The following is a 24820-nucleotide window of genomic DNA, read 5'->3' on the forward strand; positions in this document are numbered from 1 at the left end:
TCCCGCCTTCATTCCTTAATTACTTTCGTTTTTAAACAAATTTTTTTCTATCGTATACAGAATTCTATTCTCCTAAGCAAGATGTTATTTTTAAAACTGAACTCCAAATATAAAAGCTACAAATCGGTATAAAGTACGAACATGTCAACCGTAAATCTAGATTCTAAAACTCCAAAACGGTATGTTATTTGCAAAAGTTAAAGTTAAAACTCGCCGGGCTGCCGAAATCAGAATGAAAAACTTAATATATATTGATATATCTGAAAACTACGTTACGTAAGCTTTCTAATGATATATAATTTGTCAAAATCGGCCTAGAAATGAAACTATAATTTAACAAAATACGTGAGTGGGTACATCAAATTTATAACCTCGGCGCTTCGATAAAAGATCGATAGTTACGACACAGTCACATGACTTAGACACAACAAGATATTTGGCGTAACGGTCCCGTTTCTTATCCGTGTAATCTAGAATCCGTGGAGCAAGTTTGAATATGGGTCATGCTGGGTCAAAAACAAGGTCACGGGGTCACTAAGGGCGTTTTAAACATCACAATGTTGTCTGCTCTCTAATTCAAGTAGTTTTCATCTGATCTTCACCAAACTTGGTCAGAAGTTGTATCTAGATGATCTCAAGGCCAAGTTCGAACATGGGCCTTGCAGGGTCAAAAACTAGGTCACGGGGTCACTTAGTGCGTTTTAAACGTTCAGCATGTTGTCCGCTCTCTAATTCAAGTAGTTTTCATCCGATCTTCACCAAACTTGGTCAGAAGTTGTATCTAGATGATCTAAAGGCCAAGTTCGAACATGGGCCTTGCCGGGTCAAAAACTAGGTTACGGGGTCACTTAGAATGTTTTACACATTGAGCATGTTGTCCGCTCTCTATTTCAAGTAGTATAAATCCAATCTTCACCACACTTGGTCGAAGTTGTAACTAGATGATGTGTAGGTCAAGTTAGAACATGGGCCATGCCGGGTCAAAAACTACGTCACGGGGTCACTTTGTGTGTTTTAAACCTCACCATGTTGTCCGCTCTCTTATTCAAGTAGTTTTTCTCCAATCTCTACCAAAATAGGTCAGAAGTTGTATCTTGATAATGTCTAGAGCAAGTTTGAATATGGGTCATGCTGGGTCAAAAACAAGGTCACGGGGTCACTTAGGGCGTTTTAAACATCACAATGTTGTCCGCTCTCTAATTCAAGTAGTTTTCATCCAATCTTCACCAAACTTGGTCAGAAGTTGTATCTAGATGATGTCTAGATCAAGTTTGAATGTGGGTCATGCCGGGTCAAAAACTAGGTCATGGGGTATCTTAGTGCATTTTAAACCTCGCCATGTTGTCCGCTCTCTAATTCAAGTAGTTTTCATCCAATCCTCACCAAACTTGGTCACAAGTTTTATGTAAATGATCTCTAGAACAAGTTTGTACATGGGCCATTCCGGGCCTAAAACTAGGTCACGGGGTCACTTAGTGCGTTTTTTAACATTCAGCATGGTGTCCGCTCTCTAATTAAAGTAGTTTACATCTGATCTTCACCAAACTTGGTCAGAAGTTTTATGGAGATGATCTTAAGGCCAAGTTAGAACATGGGCCTTTCTGTGTCAAAAACTAGGTCAAGGGGTCACTTAGTGCGTTTTAAAAATTGAGCATGGTGTCCGCTGTTTTTTGTGAAGATGACATGCAAAATATTATGTGTCAATGCGGCATGTGGGGGTATTCATCATGTCTGTGACAAAGCTCTAGTTCTCATAAAAGCAGTACATGTATTTTCCTCTTTAAAAAAAGTCACATAATACTGATTTTAACCACATGAATGTATATTTATGAAAACAATATTTGAATTTAATATAGTTGAAAAAAACAATTTTACAATGTAAGTTTGGCACTTAACCCTTACAGTGCGGAGAACCGAGTTGTGAAGGCCTTTGCAAACAGTTTGGATCCAGATGAGACGCCACAGAACGTGGCGTCTCATCTGGATCCAAACTGTTTGCTATTCTGATAGTATTCTTTGAACAAAAATCGAAGAAAATGCTAATTTTAGAAATTCAGCAGACGACATTTTAGCAGACGACAAATTTCCCAGCATGCAAAGGGTTAATTCATTCAAATGTGGAATATATGTCCATGTAAGCAGTTACAAATCATAGCAAATCTAAGAAACGATTTCAGTATTGTTAAAGGCGTGAGAATTCAGTGTTAATTGTTAAGCATTGACTGTTGTATTCTTAAATTAGTATTATACATATGTATGAAGAAAATAAGTCAAGCACCCCACCCTATGAGTACTTGATATGACATGTGTATCATGTTAACAATTTAACATTGCAATAAGGTTGTCTTTTTTTGTGTAGAGAGTGTTTAAATGCCTACATGTAAGACAGACAATAATAAGAAATATATATAACATAAATGTACACATAAGTGAAATGTACATATAATTGAAGTATAATTAAAAATCTGCACAGGCTAATCAGGGCAGAAACTGTCTGCTTTTATTGTATTCTTCATTTTAAAGAAGTCTCTTCTTTGAGAAAAATCCAATTAAGGCAGAAGGTTTCGTTCCATTTTAGCCTTTTCTTACTGCGCAGGCTTATCAGGGACGACACTTTATGCTCATGCATTAGGGCCTGTTTTGCCAGAATGAGGCTCATTTCAATTTAAACTTAGCAATTTGAGTATTTTTGCTAATTTGACCACTGTCCATTGTAGAAGCGCAGCTCCAAAAAAGGCAGTATAATGTTAGATCAGATAAAAACGGTGGAAGAAGTAGAGGAAGGCAAACTGGACAATAAGAAATATGTATTTCAGGTAAATATTTCATTGCTAGAAAGTGTTTTGCTTTATATAATATCTATTAAATTTAAAATTACCTGGGGTTGGGTCAAGATTTTTGTTTGGGGTTTGTTTTTGTTGGGAGTTTATTAAGGAAATAAATGGTACGTACTTTGTTTATATGAATGTTTACTACTTATTGCCTTGTTTCAGATTATGCATAGGGAGGAGAAGGTGGATGGATATTTCACTCTGTATATTGTGGCTCAGAGTGGAGAACAGCAGAAAAAATGGGTGGACACACTAAAAAAGTGTAAGACATATATATTGGTTTGTAAAAACATTGATTGTATCTCTTGAAGGTATAGATATCAATTGATGGTGCCAATATGGAAAAAGCATATCCAGTTAGGATAAGAAAAAGACTAAGTTTAGCAAAATTAGAAAACAATTTCAAAATGTTATCATATGGCAAATGTTAACATGTATTTATGTGTTTTGGCTTTATCTGTAAAAAAAATGTAGTCCCAGATTAGCCTGTGCAATCCTCACAGGCTTAGCTGAGATGACAGTTTCCCTATTAACTATATTTTTGCTAAGAAGAGACTTCCTTATAAGGCAGGCCGTTCTTCAGGAACAAAGTACAAGTTCGCAGACAGTATCAGCCTGCAAGGCAGCCGCTGACGCAATAATACCCGTAAATAAGCTAAATCTGAAAAATACAACAAAGAATTTTAAAGGGGGGGGGGGGCAGCTAATGCGATTCACAAATGGAAAAAAAGTAACAAATGATCAATGGATTTTACAAACCGTTCGGGGTTATCATCTTCAATACTCATTGCATAAACCCTATCAATTAAACAATGATGGAAAAAAAATTGGAGCGGAAATAAATCGATTTTATCTCAAGACATTATTGAGTTGGCTGATGATGATACTTCGGGCGAAAATATTTCAAAAAAATTTCATGACCAAAAAGATGAACGTATAGAGCTTATTCTTAACCTGAAAAAATTCAATGAAGATGTGTATCCTCAGTGTTTTTTTTCACAAATAGGGAATGGTGGCGTGGCCCGTCCAAAGGGGAAAACGTGTCTTTTTTTTAGGAAAAGGGGAAAATTAAAAATTCACTCTTTTATATTTTATGAAATTTATTATATGAATACACATGTATGAATGTAATATTCACAGCTTAATTTCTCTGTCCTTTTTCTAAAATATATACCAATGATTTTTTCAACATTAGTTTCAGACAGTTAAGCCTTCATGTACAGTCTCAGTGTTCCTAGCCATTTTGAGTCTAATTGGGACTTTCTAATCGATAAAATGGCAAATGTTAGCATTTTTTTATCAATAAAATGGACCAAATTAAAATGTTTTTATCATCAAATATTGACAAAATATATATAGATACATCAGGCCTTTTCCTGGCCATTTTGGGAAAAGCATGAAATTCATATGAAAAGTACACTGATTTGGGAAATACTAATTTAATGTTACTCTTTATAATAATTCAAAATCATATAATATTATTAATTTGTTATATACTTTGTTAGTTGTTATGAAATGAATATTTATCATAAGAGAGTTCTTTCTAAAAAAAAAAAAAAAAAAATTTTATTCTGGAGGGGATTTTTTTTTTACAAAATCGGGGAAAAATAAATACTCTTTTTTTAGGGGAATGGGGCCGAATATCGGCCCCGAAATAGCCATAAAAAACACTGACCCTGGTATAATCTATGGTCTTTAACGCAATTTAGTGGCCATGAGCTAATGTTCATACCTGAAAAATGTATGTCATGAATGTAATTGTTTAATAAAAGTTAACAGATGATATAAGAAGTAAGTTGTTGACACATTTGATCTGTCTTTGTCAATTTTCAGCAATAAAGAAAAAGGGCGGCTCATTTTTACCCAAGTACCACCCTGGGGCATGGACCAAAAGCCAGGGCCATTACAACTGCTGTGATCAGATAGACAGGAATGCTCCGGGCTGTCAGCCAATATCAGAGGATACCCCAGACAGTAGTAGTAAGACTGTGTCTCCTCAAGGGTTCCCGCTGTCGACAAAATCACACCTTTTTTTTTATGGGCGATTTTTTTCAAAGCATTATATTCTCTTTTGTTACCTTTTACTTAATGGAAAAAGCTGGTTTATTAAAATTATTGAAATGGTTTTTAGCTCGACTATTATATATGAAATATATATAGTGGAGCTATCCTATTCACCCCGGCGTCGGCGTTAGCGTGCAAATGATAAAGTTTTTGTACAACCCCAATTATTTTCATTGTCCCTTGACATGTTGCTTTCATATTTTGCATACTTGTTTACCAACATGAACCCAAGCTATTAACAAGAGCAGACAAATCTATCAAGCATTTTGTCATAATTATGGCCCCTTTTCCACTTAGAATATGCAGCATATGTTTAAGTTTTCGTACTACCCCATTTATTTTCATTGTCCCTTGACATTTTGCTTTCATATTTTGCATACTTTTTACCAACATCACCCCAACCTATAAACAAGAGCAGACAACTCTATCAAGTATTTTGTCATAATTATTGCCCCTTTTCTACTTAGAATATGCATATTATTGATAAATCTATGTTAAAGTTTGCGTACTACCCCAAATACTTCCTATATCCTTTGACATATTTCTTTTATATGTTGCATACTTGTTTACCAACATGACCCCAACCTTTAAACAAGAGCAGACCACTGTATCAAGCATTTTGACATAATTATGGCCCCTTTTACACTTAGATAATTGAACATTTTGCTTAAATTGCCATGACTTCTTTATTTATGATCACATTTACTATTACTTTGACAAAACAACACTTACCAACACTTACCTGAATACCACAATGGATTCCACCCAAACATCTTATAAATTACCACACCCCACATTATACCCCCCTCTCACCCCTCACCCCTTTATTTTTGAAAGATCGTCTTTTAAAATATGAACAATTTCCCCATGATGGCTTAGGTTATACTGTCAAGCACTCTAATAGTCGAGCGCTCTGTCCTCTGACAGCTCTTGTTTATCATACCATTATTTTGGCTATTGTTGCAGACGAGAACAGGTTTGAAAATAAAAGCTTATCTCTTGCACAAGTGTTCCGCTTGAAATCTTACCTCACAAAATTGGTGTTTGCTCCTCTGACTAGTTACTATTTGCAGTTTGAATTCAAGATATAAAACGAATATAATAAAAGTGCATGTTGGGACATTTAGTGTACTTTCATTTTGAAACGAGTCTGACATTTGGCGAGTGTAAACAAGAGGCAGACTGTGTCCAGATTTATTTTGGAACTTTATCCTTAGTCATGAGACATTTTATCACCAATCATGGTCATATAGTTGTTATACCAACAAATTCACAGCTTCATTTGAAGGATGATTTCAAGAAAAATCAAGTAAGGTGTTATTATTATACCCCCACAAACGAAGTTTAGGGGGGTATAAAGGAGTGAACTTGTCTGTCAGTCGGTCAGTCTGTCGGTCCGTATTAAGTGTCCGCTCTCTAATTCAAGTAGTTTTCATCCGATCTTCACCAAACTTGGTCAGAAGTTGTATCTACATGATGTCTAGGCCAAGTTCGAACATGGGCCTCGCCGGGTCAAAAACTATGTCACGGGGTCTCTAAGTGCGTTTTAAGCATTCAGCATGTTGTCCGCTCTCTAATTATCCCCACGCTTTTTGAAAAGCGTGGGGATATTGTGGTTATCTCCGCCATCTGTCCTTTTGTCCGTCCGTCTGTCCTTCCGTCCTGGCCACTATCTCCTCCTACACTATTAGCAATAGAACCTTGAAGCGTACACACATGGTAGCTATGAGCATATGTGCTACCCTGCACTATTTGGAATTTTGATCTGACCACTGGGTCAAAAGTTATGGGGGTTGGGGTGGGGCCGGGTCAGAGATTTTCACTCATTTTTTAGGTTATTTTACATTAACTTCTTCATTTCTACACCAATTTACTTCAAATTGATACTGAACCTCTCTGATGAAAATATGGTCAATCTCAACTATGCATGGCCCCATTACCAACCCAGAGGTGCCCCGCCCACATAGACCACACCCACCCAAAATTGCCTTTTACTATAATTTCTTCCTTTCTACACCGATTCACTTCTAATTTATACTGAACTTCTATAATGACAATACGACAATACGGTCAATCTCAATTATGCATGGCCCCATTACCAACCCTGGGGCGCCCCTGGGTCAAACATGCGGCGTGGGGATACGCGTCGGCCTCTGCCGCGCCATTTCTAGTACAAGTAGTTTTCATCTGATCTTCACCAAACTTGGTCAGAATTTGTTTCTAGGCGATCTTAAGGCCAAGTTTGAACATGGGCCTTGCCGGGTCAAAAACTAGGTCACGGGGTCACTTAGTTTGTTTTAAACATTCAGCATGTTGTCTGCTCTCTAGTTCAAGTAGTTTTCATCTGATCTTCACCAAACTTGGTCAGAAGTTGTATCTAGATGATTTTAAGGCCAAGTTTGAACATGGGCCTTGCTGGGTCAAAAACTAGGTCACGTGGTCACTTAGTGCGTTTTTTAACATTCAGCATGTTGTCCTCTCTCTTATTTAAGTAGTTTTCATCCGATCTTTACCAAACTTGGTCAGAAGATTTATCTAGATGATCTGAAGGCCAAGTTTGAACATAGGTCACGGGGTCACTTAGTACGTTTTACACATTGAGCATGGTGTCCCCTCTCTATTTCAAGTAAATTTAATTCGATCTTCACCACACTTGGTCAGAAGTTGTGACTAGATGATGTGTAGGTCAAGTTCGAACATGGGCCATGCCGGATCAAAAACTAGATCACGGGGTTACTTAGTGTGTTTTAAACCTCACCATGTTGTCCACTCTCTAATTCAAGTAGTTTTTATCCAATCTTCACCAAAATTGGTCAGAAGTTGTATCTTTATAATGTCTAGGGCAATTTTGAATATGGGTCATGCCGGGTCATAAACAAGGTCAGGTGGTCACTTAGTGCATTTTAAACATCACAATGTTGTCTGCTCTCTAATTCAAGTAGTTTTCATCCAATATTCACCAAACTTGGTTACAAGTTTTATCTAAATGATCTCTAGGACAAGTTTGAACATGGGCCATTCCGGGCCTAAAACAAGGTCACGGGGTCATTGAGTGCGCCTTTTCACATTCAGCATGGTGTCCGCTCTCTAATTCAAGTGGTTTACATCCGATCTTCACCAAACTTGGTCAGAAGTTTTATGAAGATGATCTTAAGGCCAAGTTAGAACATGGGCCTTTCTGGGTCAAAAACTAGGTCAAGGGGTCACTTAGTGTGTTTTAAAAATTGAGCATGGTGTCGGCTGTTTTTTGTGAAGACAACGTGCAAAATATTATTTGTCAATGCGGCATGTCGGGGTATTTGTCACGTCTGTGACAAAGCTCTAGTTTTGTTATTGTACAATTTTGCAAGCCTACAAAACAATGAACAATGTTGACAACATTTTACATTATTTGACATGTTGACTTTTATGTGTTATAAATAGAATAGTTCCTACAGTTAAGACCTGTTTTTTGCTAAGTTTACATCACGTACATGCAGTTCATAGTATTTTATGGCAACTAAAACGTTTAAATGGGGTCTGTTTTGTAGCCAATATCATTGAGAAAATATTGGTGAGGACTTTTAAAAAGTTGTGAACTTCAGTGGCGACAACTTTTTTGGGCCAGTGGGAACCCTGCTCATCACTATTTTTGGCATTTCAAAAAAAGTTGTTTGACTTCATGTATACATATATCATTATTGGTTTGCGTGTGTACATGTCCATAAATATGCAGGCATATAAGAATCATACATTAAACACCATGATAACATGTGTATGCTGGCCTGTGGAACACATTTGTCTTCCTGTTTCTTGTCAATTACTTTTGAAATGTTAGTAATGCCCCTTGTTTGCAAGAAATGCTCACAAAAATACAGGTGCAGGAATTTCTTGAAACATTCATTGGAAAATAGAACTACATTACTTCGTACAAATTTATATTATCAAGCATCTTGATTATGATTATTGGCTTAAAATTGGCACCATTACACAAACAATACAAAAGAAAAACTTTCAGATTATTACTTCTTGAATAAGATTATTTCAACTGCATACTGTAATCTTAAAGCTATCAAGTAAAACCATTGTCTTTCACATGCCAATTTTCAGAAATAAGGCAAATGTTACAGTCCTCTGAATTTTCGCATTCATCTGTCAGGTTTTATTACTGTCATCCTATTCGTATGTGTCACCATATTTATTGAAGTAGGTAGAACTCTCATACAAATTTCATTTCAAGAATCATTTATTCCAGGAAAAAGTCTGGGTTTCATGAAAATTAGAACCAAGAAAAAATAATTATTCTGGCTAAAAAAGAGGGAGTCCAAAGAGAGTAACTATGGTTAAAGTCAGACCACACTGTGTTTGATCATATGCAATAATACAATTTTGAGTTAAAACACTCCACTAAGTTTTTGACCGGAGTAAGTTATACAAAGTAGTGTCAATACCCACACCACTCTGTATTTTACCATATTCAATAATAAAAATTAAGAGTTTACTCTCTTACCTCTCAAAGTTTGACCATACTAGTATTCAGTGATACAGTCAATTCCTTCACCACACAGTATTTGACCATATTAAATTATACAATTTAACACTCAACCCCGACAATGTGTGAAGCTTATGCTGTTTTGTGACTCAAGCTAGTTCAGGGCCTACAGTACGAGGAATGCCATTACCACCATTACCCCCAGGGGCTCAGGAGAATAAAGCTCCACCCACGTCTAATGGTACACAGAAACCAGTGCCTCGCCCCAGAAATAGGGAGAAAAAAATATATGTAGCAGCATATGATTATCAGCCATATGAGGAAGGAGACTTAGAACTTATAACAGTGAGTAGTTTACCACTTAGATACATAGTTAATGGACACAAAACATGTAGAGTTGGGTTTACCTAAATCAGTGAGTGGTAAACTTGCATCATGGAGTGGTTAACATATTTTAATCAGACTTCAACATTATATCAGTTTGTAGTTAACTAAACTTAAATCAATCATTGTTTAACATAATTTAATTGATTGATTAACATATGTCAGTAAGTGGTAAATGTTATTCAATCAGTTGTAAAAATATACCATTTTTGAATAATGACCCTTTGTCTTTTTGTTATATATAACAAAATAAAATATGTAGTGACTTTGTCTGTGTCCTAACATTTGTTGTAAGGGCAGCAGTGTCTATGTCACATTTCTAGTTAGTTCTATCTTCATAAAACTTGCTCACGACATTAGTTTTAATGATATCCGAGTCAAGTTCGAACAGATTTTTTTACTAAAACTTGTTCAAAACTTTTGTTCTAATGATATCTTGACTGAGTTTGAAAATGGTTTAGGTCTGTGAAAAAACATGGCAGCCAGGGGGTGGGGAAGTTTTCCTACAATTGCTGTATTCAAAAGCTTTTCAGAATTGTTGAGTTCTTTCAGGTCTCAGCTGAGCAACCCAGGACCTTGGGTCCTATGTTTTTAGCTCACCTGATCACAACGTGCTTATGGTGAGCTTTTGTGATCGTCTTTCGTCTATCATGTGTCATCAACATTTTGCCTTGTGTACACTCTAGAGCCCACATTTATTGTCTGATCTTCATGAAATTTGGTCAGAACATTTGTCCCATTGATACCTCGACTGAGTTCAAAACTGGGTTATGCTGGGTCAAAAACTAGGTCACTAGGTCAAAAAAAAGAAAAACCTTGTGAACACTGTAGTAGTCACATTTGATGCCCAATCTTCATGTAACTTTGTCAAAATGTTTGTCTAAATGATATGTTGGTTGAGTTCAAAAATGGTTTCCGTCCGTTGAAAAACATGGCCGCCAGGGGGCGGGGCAGTATTCCTTATATGGCTATAGAGAAACCTTGTGAACACTCTAGAAGTCACAATTTTTTCCCAATCATCATAAAACTTGGTCAAAACAATGGTTTCATTGATGAGTTCGAAAATTGTCCAGATCGGTGAAAAAACATGGCCGCCAGGGGGCGGGGCAGTTTTCCTTATATGGCTATAGTAAAACCTTGTTAACACTCTAGAGGCCACATTTATTGTCCAATCTGCATGAATTTGGTCAGAAGATTGGTCTGTATGATATCTTGGATGAGTTTGAAAATGGTTACGTTTGCTAGAAAAACATGGCTGCCTAGGGGCGGGGCATTTTTCCTTATATGGCTATATATGACTATAGTAAAACCTTGTGAACACTCTAGAGGCCACATTTATTGTCCAATCTTCATGAAATTTGGTCAGAAGATTGGTCTCAATAATATCTTGGATGAGTTCGAAAATGGTTACGTTAGCTTTAAAAACATGACTTCCAAGGGGCGGGGCATTTTTTCTTATATGGCTATAGTAAAATCTTGTTAACACTCTAGAGGCCACATTTATTGTCCGATCGTCATGAAACTTGGTCAGAAGATTCATCTCAATAATATACTGTATTGGACAAGTTAAAAAATGATGCCGGTTGGTTGAAAAACATGGCCGCCAGGGGGCAGGGGCATTTTTCCTGATATGGCTATAGTAAAATCTAGTTAACACTCTTAAGCCACATTTATTATCCGATCGTCATGAAACTTGGTCAGAAGATTCATCCCAATAATATCTTGGACAAGTTAAAAAATGATGCCGGTTGGTTGAAAAACATGGCCGCCAGGGGGCAGGGGCATTTTTCCTTATATGGCTGTAGTAAAACCTTGTTAACACTCTAGAGGCCACATTTATTTTCCAATCTTCATGAAACTTGGTCAGAAGATTTGTCCTAATGATATCTTGGATGAGTTTGAAAATGGTTTCGGTTGCTTAAAAAACATGGCCACCAGGGGGCGGAGCATTTTCCTAATATGGCTTTAGTCAAATCTTGTTAACACTCTAGAGGCCACATTTATTGTCTGATCATCATGAAACTTGGTCAGAAGATTCATCCCAATAATATCTTAGACGAGTTTGAAAATGATGCAGGTTGGTTGAAAAACATGGCCGCCAAGCGGCGGGGCATTTTTCCTTATATGGCTATAGTAAAACCTTGTTAACACTCTAGAAGCCGTATATATTGTACGATCATCATGAAACTTTATCAGAAGATTTCTCTCAAATGATATTTTGGACAAGTTCAAAAATGGTTCCAGTTGCTTGAAAAACATGGCCACCAGTGGGCGGGGCATTTTTCCTTATATGGACTTATGAATCTTCATGAAACTTTGTCAGTATATTTGTTTAAATGATATCTTAGATGTGTATGAAAATGGTTCTGGTCTGTTGAAAAACGTGGCTGCCAGGGTGTTCACTAGGCATGCAAGTTGGTAAGAACATTTTGTTCTAATGACATCTTGGGCTGCACAGAACAGGTCAGTTCCTTTCAATCTCAGGTGAGCGACTTTGGGCCTTTCAGGCCCTTTTGTTAATAATTTAATGTAATTTTAATTGTTACAAAGAAACAAAAGTAAATATTTTTTATTTGTAACTAATTATTGTCAATTTGACATTTACTCATGATGTACAGGTCATAAAGGCTAATTGTATACAGTTGTTTGTTTGTTTTTCAGGGCAATGAATATGAAATTATTGATGACAGCCGTGACCACTGGTGGTTTGCGAAAAACCAGGCGGGGTAAGTTTCAGGAAAAGAGAGTCTGGATCTAGGAAAAAAGGGGCTCAATGCATGTGCATAAAGGGTCATCACATATTAGTTTGTGCGTTCCGCACAGGCTAATCAGGGATTCCAATACCACTTTTATGGTAGTTTTTGTTTAAAGGAAGTTATATCTTAACACAAAACCAGTTTAGGCAAAAAGTGTTGTGCATGATTAACTTATGCAGACGGCACAGGTTTATTTGGGACAACACTTGACTGACATGCATGCAGCCTCGTTTTTGGAATGCCAGGGACATTCAAAATGAGGAATGCTTGTTGGAAGGCTTCTATCTAAAGGAATTTTTGTTGCTAAACAAAAAAATTAAAAACAAACAAATGATTGTTTTATTTAGTCATATCGTTTTATAGTCGATTAAATTCTATATTGCTTGTTATATTCAGTCATTAAATGGTCAATAATAATAAGCTTTTTAAAGTTATTTTTTCTTTATTTAATTTAAAATTAAAATTGGGTGTTTAAATTAGTTTTAAATTAGGCAGATTATTTTCAGTGAGAAGGTAATTAAAGATATTTTTTCTAAAACTTCAAGTAGTTGCCATGTTTTGCTAAATATTTTGGTTGAAGTTGCAGGGTGATCATCCCTTTCCCACTTAGAAGCAAAGTGAAAATGTCTATGTGCAAACAGCATAAAACCAGAACAGCCTGAAAGAAACTCGCAGTCTGTTCAGGTTTTATGCTGTTTGCTTCTCATCACTATCTAAGGGTTGGAAATGAAGCCTTTAAAACTTGAATACAGTAAGAAAGTCTTTAATTATAGTAAATATTTATATTAAAATTGTATTATGTTAAAATAGGTATCTAAGGGGTAAAGGGTTAACCAGCCCTCTGGCTCTTAGTGAAACCTCAAGCTTTCAATTACTGAATATTTGTCACATTATTTGTTTCAATTAAACTTTACATTCACTAAGTTTGCACAGTTTATTATTAAACAAGGATTCTGTAACCTCTTGTCGGATTGTTTAAACAAGTTTAACTTTTATCCCATGAGTTTAAAATGTGATTTGCCAAATGTTTCAATAAGTTTCTAGGAGGTAAGAAATAAGCACTTAAATGTTCAAATGAAAAAAATTAAATACATTTCATGAAAAAGGATTGCAGAACAGTAAATGTCATTATTATTCAATTTATAATTACACTTAATAACATTAAATCACTATTTTATTAGTAATGTTGAATGAAAGCTATATATTGGGTAAATAAAATAAGATGTCCTTTATTATGGGTCCCTTTGAAGAAGAGGGGGTATATTGTTTTGCTGTATGTTGGTCGGTCTGTCTGTCGGTAGACCAGTTTGTTTCGGATCAATAACTCGTCAACAAATTGACCGATTGGCTTGATACTTCACATGTGCATTGGCCTTGGACAGTAGATGACCCCTCAAATTAGGGGTCATTTGGTCAAAGGTCAAGGTCAATGTCACAATAAGTGTGAAAATCGTTTCTGATCAATAACTCGTCAACGAATTTACTGATTTGCTTAATACTTTTCATGTGCATTGGTCTTTTAATTTAAATAACCCTTATTGAAACTGGGGTCAAAGGTCAAGGTCACCGTCACAATAAGTGTGAAAATTGTTTCATATTAACTCGTCAACAAATTGACCGATTGTCTTGATACTTCACATATGCATTGGCCTTGGACAGTAGATGACCCCTATTGAAATCGGGGTCACTAGGTCAAAGCCCTGCTGTTTGTGGGGGGCATATATCTCCGACTGTGGAACTCTTGTTTCAATTGCATTCTTTTTTTCAGGGTTACTGGATTTATACCAGCAAACTATGTAAAGAAGAAATTTGATCTGGAAATATATGAGTAAGTAGAAGAACTGAGAATATATTATTTCAGCGTAATAACTGATTTTAATGACCAACTAACTACTGTCTTAAATAACTTGCCCTTGTAAGTTCAAGTATACATCTAAAGCTAAATACTGAGGTAACAAACAAGTTATTGCAACTTGAGCTAAAATTGCTTACACAGTTCAATACAATACTTGAAATTCCACAGTTTGATGTTTAATTTGTTTTTGTTTTAGCTCAAACAAAACATAGGTTCCTTGTGTTCTATGTTGAATTGTGTGCAGCATTGCCAATTAGAGGGTGAATTATTGCCTGAACGAAATTAAGCAGTAAACAAACATATAACTTTCTAGCATTCAATACATATCGTTTTGTCAGTTCATTTAATTCTTAAACTGCAATATGTTTAGGTCTCCTGTAAAAACATTAAACTAAATGCTCTGAACTGAAGATTTTAAATATATATGAGCCTTGCTCTTTGAAAATGGGGTTTAATGCATGTGCATAAAGTGTCTTTCCAAATAAGCCTGTGCAGTCAGCACAGGCTAATCGGGGACGACACTGTCCGCCTTAGCTGGATTTTTGTCAACAAGTGTTTAACTTTAAACACAAAAATACAATGAAACGGAAACCGTCATCCCAGATAAGCCTTGCAGACTGCACAGGCTTATCTGGGACAGATACTTTACACATGTGCATTTAACCCCCATTTTGCCCAGGTGGTATTATAAAGGGGTGACAAGGGAGCGCAGTGAGGCTATTTTGAAGGCAGAGGCTCGGGAGGGCTGCTTCATGGTGCGAGACTCTAGTCAGGCCGGCATGTACACTCTCTCCATCTTCACCAGCGAAGGGTACGTGAATCATTGAACAGACTGTGCTTTGTTGGTGTTTATGTATTTGTTAAGGGTCAGTGAATCATTGAATAGACTACGCTTTGCTGGTGTTTATGTATTTGTTAAGGGTCAGTGAATCATTGAATAGACTGGGCTTTGCTGGTGTTTATGTATTTGTTATGGGTCAGTGAATTATTGAATAGACTACGCTTTGCTGGTGTTTATGTATTTGTTAAGGGTCAGTGAATTATTGAATAGCCTTGGATTATTTGATATTTATTTTAACCTTGAACTGGGAAAATTGGGTTAAATGCATATTCTTAAAGTGACATCCCTGATAAGCCTGTGTGATCTGCCCATTTGTCACTTCCATTAATTTACAGAATACAATGTGTGCACATTTGTTATGCAGGAATTTATGTACTTACTAAAACAATACCTATGCATGCAATAAACATATTTCGGAATGTCTTTTTGTGCAATTTAGGCCAAACGGACAAACACGACATTACCATATCAAGAAGAACGAGGAGGAAAAGTACTATCTGGCAGAGAAACATTCCTTCGTGACCATTCCTGACTTGATTTACTACCACAAACACAATGCAGGAGGAATAGCCACTAGATTACGAAATCCACCAGTAAAAAATAAGGACAAACCTGTCACTGCAGGCTTTGGTCACAGTAAGTTGCATTGAAATGAATTGCACTCTGGGAAAATGGGGCTTAATGCATGTGTGTTAAGTGTCTTCACAGATTACCCTGTGCAGTCTGCGCTGGCTAATCTGGGACGATACTTTCCGCCTCAATTAGATTTTCTTTAAGAAGAGACTTCATTGTAACAAAAAGAAGGTCTTTTTAAAGTCCTGTGGTAACTGCACAGGTTAATATGGGACGATGTTTTATGCACATGTTATGCACAAGCCCTGTTTTCCTGAGCGCTACTAACTTTTTTGCCATTTTGACCTTCCTGCTTTTGTGAGCATTGTCAAAAGTGTTCTTGTGCAGAGCGTTTGAATCTTTAAGTTAGAATACATGTATTAATAACCACACTATGAACACCAATAACCAAACAATATTATGGTTACAAAAAGAAGTAACTGGGATTTTAAAATGTTTAAATGTGTACTAATGTTCTCTGTACATTCCATCTAAATGTTGTTCAAACGTTCGATAGATAGCACACGCCAGTTTCCGTTTTTCTGTGCATATGCTTTACAATGTTTAATAGAAATCCTTTTACTTTGAGCTAATTTATTCTGATTTATTCTGAGCATTATAATATCTGGTTGCAAACCTGTAGTACTAAATATTTGAACCTGAAATTTGACACATCTTTAAGGACTCTATTGTTTGACAGTGCTGTAATTTTTAAAATTGAATTTCATAGCTTTTATTGATATTTTAACCTTTGATGTATTTAGTTTAATCAATTATGATTGCTTTGAAATGAAACGTAGCATGCAGAATATAAAATAGAAACATAAACTTTAATAATGTAAAGCAAAAGGATGGGATCACCAGTTCAACGCAAATTCATGACCATTTTCTAAAAGACTGGTCTGTGCGTTATGTGCACTCCATGTATTGGAATGTCCTCTTATGTTTGTTAAAGGTAAATGGGAGATCAACAGAAGTGAGTTGGAGTTATTTGAGGTCCTAGGATCAGGTTGCTTTGGGGTAAGTATAGTGGAGTGTAGCCTCTTTGGTACAATGCTTTAATTTGACAATCTCAAGTAAACAGTTTTTATCTTTAAATTGTACATATGAGCCACATTCTGGAAAAACTGGGCTTAAAGTGAATGCATATGTATAGAGCTTTGTCCCAGATTAGCCTGTGTAGTCTACACAAAATAATCAGGAACAACACTCTCTGCCTAGACTGGATTTTGTTTTTTAAAGATTTCATTTGAACTAAACATTCCATTGAAGTGGACAGTGCCATTAAATATTAGCCTGTGCAGACTGCACGTGCTTATGTGGGACAATGCTTTATACACAAGGTTTTTTAAATGCTCTTAGATAAATACTGTATATACCTATGATGTTGTATTGTTTAATTGATATTTTTATTTGATGGATTGCATCAAATGTAATCCTTTTTATATTTTTGGAATAAACACATGTCAACAGATAGCACACTCAAAAGAATGTCATCTCCTCACAAAAAATCACTTATTGCAATTAATTTGTACTAAACATAACACATTTTGCCAAAAGTAACAGTTACATTTAAGTCCGATAAATGGAATTTTTATTTTGAAAGGCCACCATGTTGTAAAGATTTAACAATTATATTCACAGATATTATTGTTTTGTGGTATTCTGGAAACAATGTTGAACCCTTTTCCATTTTTGAAGCAAAGTTGCTGTATGCGACCAGCATAAAACCAGAAGAGCCTGCCAGTAACTTGCAGTCTTTTAAGGTTCTATGCTGGTTGCTGCTCATCTGTATCTGAAGGTTAGAAATGAAGGCTTTGAATTAGTAAGAAAGGACTTGATTTTCGTAATGATTTTAAACTCGTCAAATTGCGTATCTGAGTGGAAAAGGGTTAAAATAGCTGTCTGTGTGCGTTGTAGACTGTGCAGAAGGGCAAGTGGAATGGGCGAGTAGTGGCAGCTAAAATGATGAAGGAGAGGGCCATGTCTGAAGACTCTTTCCTTGAGGAGGCCAAAACCATGACGTACGCAAGTTGTTTGTTATCAGTGAGCCTCTTTCTGGATAGATTAGGCTTAATGCATATGAGTTAAGTGTCCTCTTAGATTAGCCTGTGCAGTTTATCTGGAAAGACACTTTCCGCATGAGCTGGATTTCGGCAAAGAATGGACTTCCTTGAAACAAAAAATATCATTATAGCAGAAAGTGTAGTCCCTGGCTAGCCTGTTCAGACTGCACAGGCTAATCTGTGATGACACTTTACACACCTGCATTAAGCCCTGTTTTTCCAGAGCAAGGCTCAGGTATTAAATGTAGGCGTATTTGGCACCACATGTTGGGTAAGTTTGTGGAATTTTTAGATCTCATTTGCTCAGAGCACTCGAGGTTAGCTATTATGATCACCCTTTTTTTCCAGCATGTGGGTGTCATCAAATGTTAGCTTCTCAAAGTTTAGAGGCCACAGTTTACTTTAAAGATGCCACTCTTTAAATTAAATTAAATTTATGTCTCAATCTTGATGAACAAAATCAATCAAAGTTTATTTTAAAAATCTGAAAGCCATGTTTAAATCTGGGTCAAGTGGGGTCAAAAACTAGGTCACCAGTCAAGTCTACTCCAATTGGTGTGCCTTGCACTCAGGTGAGGGCTGTAGGGCAAAAATGACCTTCTTGATAACATATCTTGTTCATAAAACATAATTATTCGAAAAATAGCTTTGTTCCTTCATATCTTGGATGATGGACCTAGGATTTTGTTGCACTCTTGTTTAACATCGGCACACATTTCAAATCGAGTTAACAAGTTCAGTGTATTTGTTATATAAATTGTTTATGATTAATGTAACCCACAGCTACATCGAAATTATGTGTTGTTGTTGTTCCCAGCATGTTTTAAGCCACTGGTTATTTCTGTTTGCAGACAACTGAGTCATCCAAACTTGGTGCAGCTGTTTGGAGTGGTGACCAAGTCAAAACCTCTCATCATTGTGACTGAGCTCATGCAATATGGTAGGTACCAGTCTAGATATTGTCTTATTAATATGAGTGTTGCTCTGGGAAAATGGGGTTTATTGCATATGCATAGTAATATCTTAGGGACAAAAATTTCTTCTGGTATTTTTCATTTGAGGAAGTCTCTTCTTATAAAAAATCCAGTTTAGGAAGAAAGCGTTGTCCCTGATTAGTCTGTGCATACTGGCCATGTTGTCATAGGTGATATTTTGTATATGGTAATGATAACATCTTAGAACATTATCCTAATAATTGGTTTTGCTAAAAATGAATAGAGTATGACACAGTATTTCCCAACCAGTCCTTGACCAACCAGTACATTCTCCGATGACAGTACTTTACAATGCAGACAAACACAGACCATACAGAAAAAAAAGTATTTAAAGTTATACATGTGTTTACTGGAACATTGCTACATTATGAAACTCAAACAGGGATTTGTCAAATTTTAATAAAATGTGACAGCTTTTTGTCTGACTCTGCAAAACTGTTAACAGTTAATTGGCTGCCTTGTTTAATTTCAGAGGTCAAGTTAGGAAGTAGTCCTGATACATGTACCTTTCCAGACTCTGATATTCATTTTTATCCCCACGCTTTTTGAAAAAAAGGTGGGGATATTGTGGTTATCTCCGCCGTCCGTCCGTCCGTCCGTCCGTCCGTCCGTCCGTCCGTCTGTCTGTCCGTCCGTCCTGGCCACTATCTCCTCCTACACTAAAAGCACTAGAACCTTGAAACTTACACACATGGTAGCTATGAGCATATGTGCGACCCTGCACTATTTGGAATTTTGATCTGACCCCTGGGTCAAAAGTTATAGCGGTTGGGGTGGGGCTGCGTCAGAAATTATCACTCATTTTTTTAGGTTATTTTACATTTACTTCTTTATTTCTACACCGATTCACTTCAAATTGATACTGGACCTCTCTTATGACAATACGGTCAATCTCAACCATGCATGGCCCCATTCCCAACCCTGGGGCGCCCCGCCCACATAGGCCACACCCACAAAAAATTTCCTTTTACTATAATTTTTTCATTTCTACACGGATTCACTTCAAATTGATACTGAACTTTTGTTATGACATTAGGGTCAATCTCAACTATGCATGGCCCCAATCCCAACCCTGGGGCGCCCGCCCACATAGGCCACACCCACCAAAAAATTCCATTTACTATAATTTTTTCATTTCTACCCGGATTCACTTCAAATTGATACTGAACTTCTCTTATGACATTAGGGTCAATTTCAACTATGCATGGCCCCATAACCAACCCTGGGGCCCCGCCCACATAGACCACACCCACCCAAAATTGCCTTTACTTTAATTTCTTCATTTCTACACCGATTCACTTCAAATTGATATTGAACTTCTCTTATGACAATACAGTCAATCTCAACTATGCATGGCCCCATTACCAACCCTGGGGCGCCCCGCCCACATAGACCACACCCACCCAAAATTGCCTTTTACTATAATTTCTTCATTTCTACACCGATTCACTTCAAATTGATACTGAACCTCTCTTATGACAATACGGTCAATCTCAACTATGCATGGCCCCATTACCAACCCTGGGGCCCCGCCCACATAGACCACACCCGCCCAAAATTGCCTTTTACTATAATTTCTTCATTTCTACACCGATTTACTTCAAATTGATACTGAACTTCTCTTATGACAATACGGTCAATCTCAACTATGCATGGCACAATTACCAACCCTGGGGCGCCCTGCCCACATATGTCACACCCACCCAAAATTGCCTTTTACTATAACTTCTTCATTTCTACACCAATTCACTTCTAATTGATGATGAACTTCTCTTATGACAATACGGTCAATCTCAGCTATGCATGGCCCCATTACCAACCCTGGGGCACACCTAGGTCAAGCATTCGGCGTGGGGATACGCGTCGGCCTCTGCCGCGCCATTTCTAGTTTGTCCTATTTGTTTGATTATAATCTGAAAGTCCTTTGATATTCTTAAAACATACTTTTTTCCATATTGTGTACCAGAAACTATTTAAATCTTTAAATATGCCCAGAGCTCAAGAATTTATCTTTTATTTAAAGGTATACAATGTGGGAATCAGAATTAAAAGACAAACACCAACATTTTAAACAAGAACCATATTTACTGTACTTATTGCCCCCATCTTAACAAATGCCCTCTGCCCCTCCAATATATTTTGATGGCCTTTTTTCCAGGTGCCTTACTTACATATTTAAAAAGACATAAAACCAGATTACTGGACAAAGTGTCAACTCTAGTGGACATGTGTTCCCAAGTTTGTTCAGGCATGGAATACTTGGAAAGCAGGAGTTTCATTCACCGGGATTTGGCTGCTAGAAATTGTCTTGTTGGAGACAACCAGACCATTAAAGTTGCAGATTTTGGATTAGCGAGGTGGGTACTTAGCTCCCTCTTCTTGCTTTGATTACCATGATTAATCTTAAGTTTTTGGACACTTATTTTTTATTTTATTTAGGTGTCCGAAAATTAAGATGCACAAAAAATATGGAGAAATGTGTTCAACATTTAAGGGACAAAAATATGTGTTTTTAAAAAGTATTTACACTCAAAACAGTGTATTAATGAGCGAATACGGATGTGCTATGTTTATAGCATCAATTGTTTCAACAAAGAATTGTATGTGCTTGTAAAATGCATCACAGTATAGTATAAATTACTTTAATGTATGTTTCACTTTAAAGTGAAAGAGGGGAACCATTTTCTATTACCGTTATACTTAGTTATCTACCCAATAATGCAAATGTAGTGTTCTATTGCTCTGCATTCATCTGCCAGGTTTTATTACCTTAATCTGGTTGTCAAATCGCATGATTGAAGCGTCACTAGATAAGCGGAACAATGCTTAATGTCATTAATTTTTGAACAAAAACCTTAGGTCCAAAAATTTAGTCACACAAAATTATTTTTATTTACTAGAAACAGGGGTGTCCAAAAATTAAGAGTTTCTTAAAACTTAACGTAATAACGGAATGCCATTTGGTAAAACCATTCATTCCAAACAAAAGTTGTATTTTCCACAGGTTTTTAACCAGGTTTTCCGAAGGAAAAGACTGGTTATTAGATTGGCGAATGTCGGCGGGCAGATGGGCGGAACAAGCTTGTCCGGGCCATAACTATGTCGTTCATTGTGAGATTTTAATATTATTTGGCACATTTGTTCACTTGACAGTGTGTTGCTTGAAAGAATTATGTCAATATCTCCAAGGTCAAGGTCATACCTTGAGTTCAAAGGTCAAAAATGGCCATAAATTATCTTGTCCTGGCCATAACTATGTCATTCATTGTGAGATTTTAAAATTACTCGGAACATTTGTTCACAATAATTGGACAGTGAGTGTGTAATGCGAAAGAATTACGTCGATATCTCCAAGGTCAAGGTCGCCACGACTAAAAATAGATTGAATTTGACACAAGGGGGTAACTAGGAACAATCAGTAACAATGCATATTTTGAATTGTCTCCCTTTATCAGATTTTGTTATGCCCCCAGATCGAATGAGCGGGGGTATTTTGTTTTTGGCCTGCCTGTCTGTCACTGTGTCAGTCAGTCAGTCATTCATTGTGTATGTCCCAAAACTTTAACCTTGGTCATAACTTTTGCAATATTGAAGATAGCAACTTGATATTTGGCATGCATGTGTATTTCATGGAGCTCCACATTTTGAGTGGTGAAAGGTCAAGGTCATCCTTCGAGGTCAAAGGTCAAATATATGGCTTTAAAGCAGCGCAATAGGGGGCATTGTGTTTCTTACAAACACATCTCTTGTTTCAAATTGAAGTCAAGGTCGCCATGACTAAAAATAGCTTGAATTTGACACAAGGGGGGTAACTAGGAACAATCAGTAACAATGCACGTTTTGAATTGTCTCCCTTGATCACACTCTTTTTTTTTTTAATTGAAAACCTGGTTTTGTGACAATTTTGTCCCTTGTCTGTTTCATTCATTTATAAGAAGAAAAAGATGTTATAGCAAAATGCAAAGGATCTGATGAATTTGTGTGCATCTTAAAAATGAGCAACTTCCTGCAACAAGGGGTCTTATGTCCATGCAGCATGCACATCTGGTCAAGTGCTTCTTTGTCAGCGAATGAGATCACAAAACTTTGCATAACTTTATAGGGGAAAGCTTTCAACCAGTTGTGCGGATGGGCAGGTTGGCTACACTGTCAGCAAATTGCATAAGACCCTTCATTAAAACTGATGCTTACATCCTAAAAATGTATATGTTTATATTGAGTATAAAGGGAGAAATTACTAAAACATTAACAAACCTACTAACTGTATTATCCCATCATCACTACTGCATTGATGTAAAAAAAACATCTGATAAATTTTGATGTAATTCTAACTTATTTGTACAGTCAATACCCAGTATGGTGAAGTCATTTGTTTGTTGGAGTGATGTGATTTTATTAATAAGTATTGTTTAAAGCCCGTTTTTTGTGTTAACTTGAAAAATGAAGACAGAAAAAATGCCAAAATGGTGCAATAAATAAACAACAATTAAGTGTTAAGCATAGATAAGTTTATTTTCTTGGTACGCAAACACTTGGACCACTCACCAAGTCTCTGGGTTAGGTTTTCTAAGCCTCACTAAATAATCGTATCTGTATTCAACACTAATCTAGTATTCTCTATGTAAACCCTAGGTTAGCGGCATTGTGCAAAACTGGGTCTTATGCCATATGTGGCCAGCGTAGCTCAAGACCAGCCTTCACAATTGGGCTGTCTGGTCAGATGCTACCCTGCCTTCACAATTGGGCTGTCTGGTCAGATGCTATCCTACCTTCACAATTGGGCTGTCTGGTCAGATGCTACCCTGCCTTCATAATTGGGCTGTCTGGTCAGATGCTACCCTGCCCTCACAATTGGGCTGTCTGGTCAGATGCTTCCCTGCCTTCACAATTGGGCTGTCTGGTCAGATGCTACCCTACCTTCACAATTGGGCTGTCTGGTCAGATGCTACCCTGCCTTCACAATTGGGCTGTCTGGTCAGATGCTACCCTGCCTTCACAATTGGGCTGTCTGGTCAGATGGTACCCTGCCCTCACAATTGGGCTGTCTGGTCAGATGCTACCCTGCCCTTACAATTGGGCTGTCTGGTAAGATGCTACCCTGCCCTCACAATTGGGCTGTCTGGTCAGATGCTACCCTGCCCTCACAATTGGGCTGTCTGGTCAGATGCTACCCTCACAATTGGGCTGTCTGGTCAGATGCTACCCTGCATTTACAATTGGGCTGTCTGGTAAGATGCTACCCTGCCTTCACAATTGGACTGTCTGGTCAGATGCTACCCTGCCCTCACAATTGGGCTGTCTGGTAAGATGCTACCCTGCCCTCACAATTGGGCTGTCTGGTCAGATGATACCCTGCCCTCACAATTGGGCTGTCTGGTCAGATGCTACCCTGCCCTCGCAATTGGGCTGTCTGGTCAGATGCTACCCTGCCCTCACAATTGGGCTGTCTGGTCAGATGCTACCCTGCCCTCACAATTGGGCTGTCTGGTCAGATGCTACCCTGCCCACCATTAAGTTTTGTGATCTCATTAGCTGACAGGGTAGCTGTGACAAGACCAGGCTGATCTAGAGCTATGCTGGCCGCATATGGCATAAGACCCATTTTTACATGATGCGGATCAAATGTTAGACCCACTGCAACATTGGTCCCTGTTGTTGCAGGTATGTGATAGACGATGAGTACACGAGTTCCACGGGCACCAAGTTCCCAGTGAAATGGGCCCCACCTGAGGTCCTCAGCTTTACACGCTTCAGCAGTAAATCAGATGTCTGGGCATTTGGTAGGTGAATTGACTTCACTTGTGAGAAAAGATAGGCTGCGTTTTGCGATACCTGGGCTTAATGTATGTTTACACTCTTGCATTCAGCCATGTTTTCCCAGAATGAGGCTCGAAAGAAATAAGCTACAACTATACCTTATAACGGTTTTTGGTTTGATGTTGGGC

The 24820-nt window shown here is 37.4% G+C and overlaps 1 protein-coding gene across 8 annotated transcripts in view; it reads left to right on the forward strand.

Annotated features, from left to right (window-relative positions):
- Positions 1–2710: 2710 nt before the first annotated feature.
- LOC127879148 (tyrosine-protein kinase Tec-like) overlaps positions 2711–24820 on the forward strand; it is a 38641-nt gene continuing 16531 nt past the window's right edge. For 7 of the 8 annotated variants that reach the window (XR_008048941.1, XR_008048937.1, XR_008048938.1 and 4 more), the window contains exons 1-13: positions 2718–2816; positions 2994–3093; positions 4665–4811; positions 9521–9711; positions 12412–12476; positions 14275–14334; positions 15041–15172; positions 15642–15838; positions 16770–16834; positions 17735–17838; positions 18732–18820; positions 21034–21232; positions 24537–24655. Coding sequence is in view for 3 of the 8 variants with exons in the window: in XM_052425822.1 (XP_052281782.1) it covers positions 2745–2816; positions 2994–3093; positions 4665–4811; positions 9521–9711; positions 12412–12476; positions 14275–14334; positions 15041–15172; positions 15642–15838; positions 16770–16834; positions 17735–17838; positions 18732–18820; positions 21034–21232; positions 24537–24655 (1540 nt within the window). In the remaining 5 variants the exon portion in view is untranslated. Of the gene's footprint in view, positions 2817–2993; positions 3094–4664; positions 4812–9520; positions 9712–12411; positions 12477–14274; positions 14335–15040; positions 15173–15641; positions 15839–16769; positions 16835–17734; positions 17839–18731; positions 18821–21033; positions 21233–24536; positions 24656–24820 lie in introns of all 8 variants that reach the window. The other variant, XM_052425820.1, reaches the window with a different exon arrangement.

This window comes from Dreissena polymorpha, chromosome 4 (genome assembly GCF_020536995.1).
Source record: "Dreissena polymorpha isolate Duluth1 chromosome 4, UMN_Dpol_1.0, whole genome shotgun sequence".
Taxonomy (NCBI): domain Eukaryota; kingdom Metazoa; phylum Mollusca; class Bivalvia; order Myida; family Dreissenidae; genus Dreissena; species Dreissena polymorpha.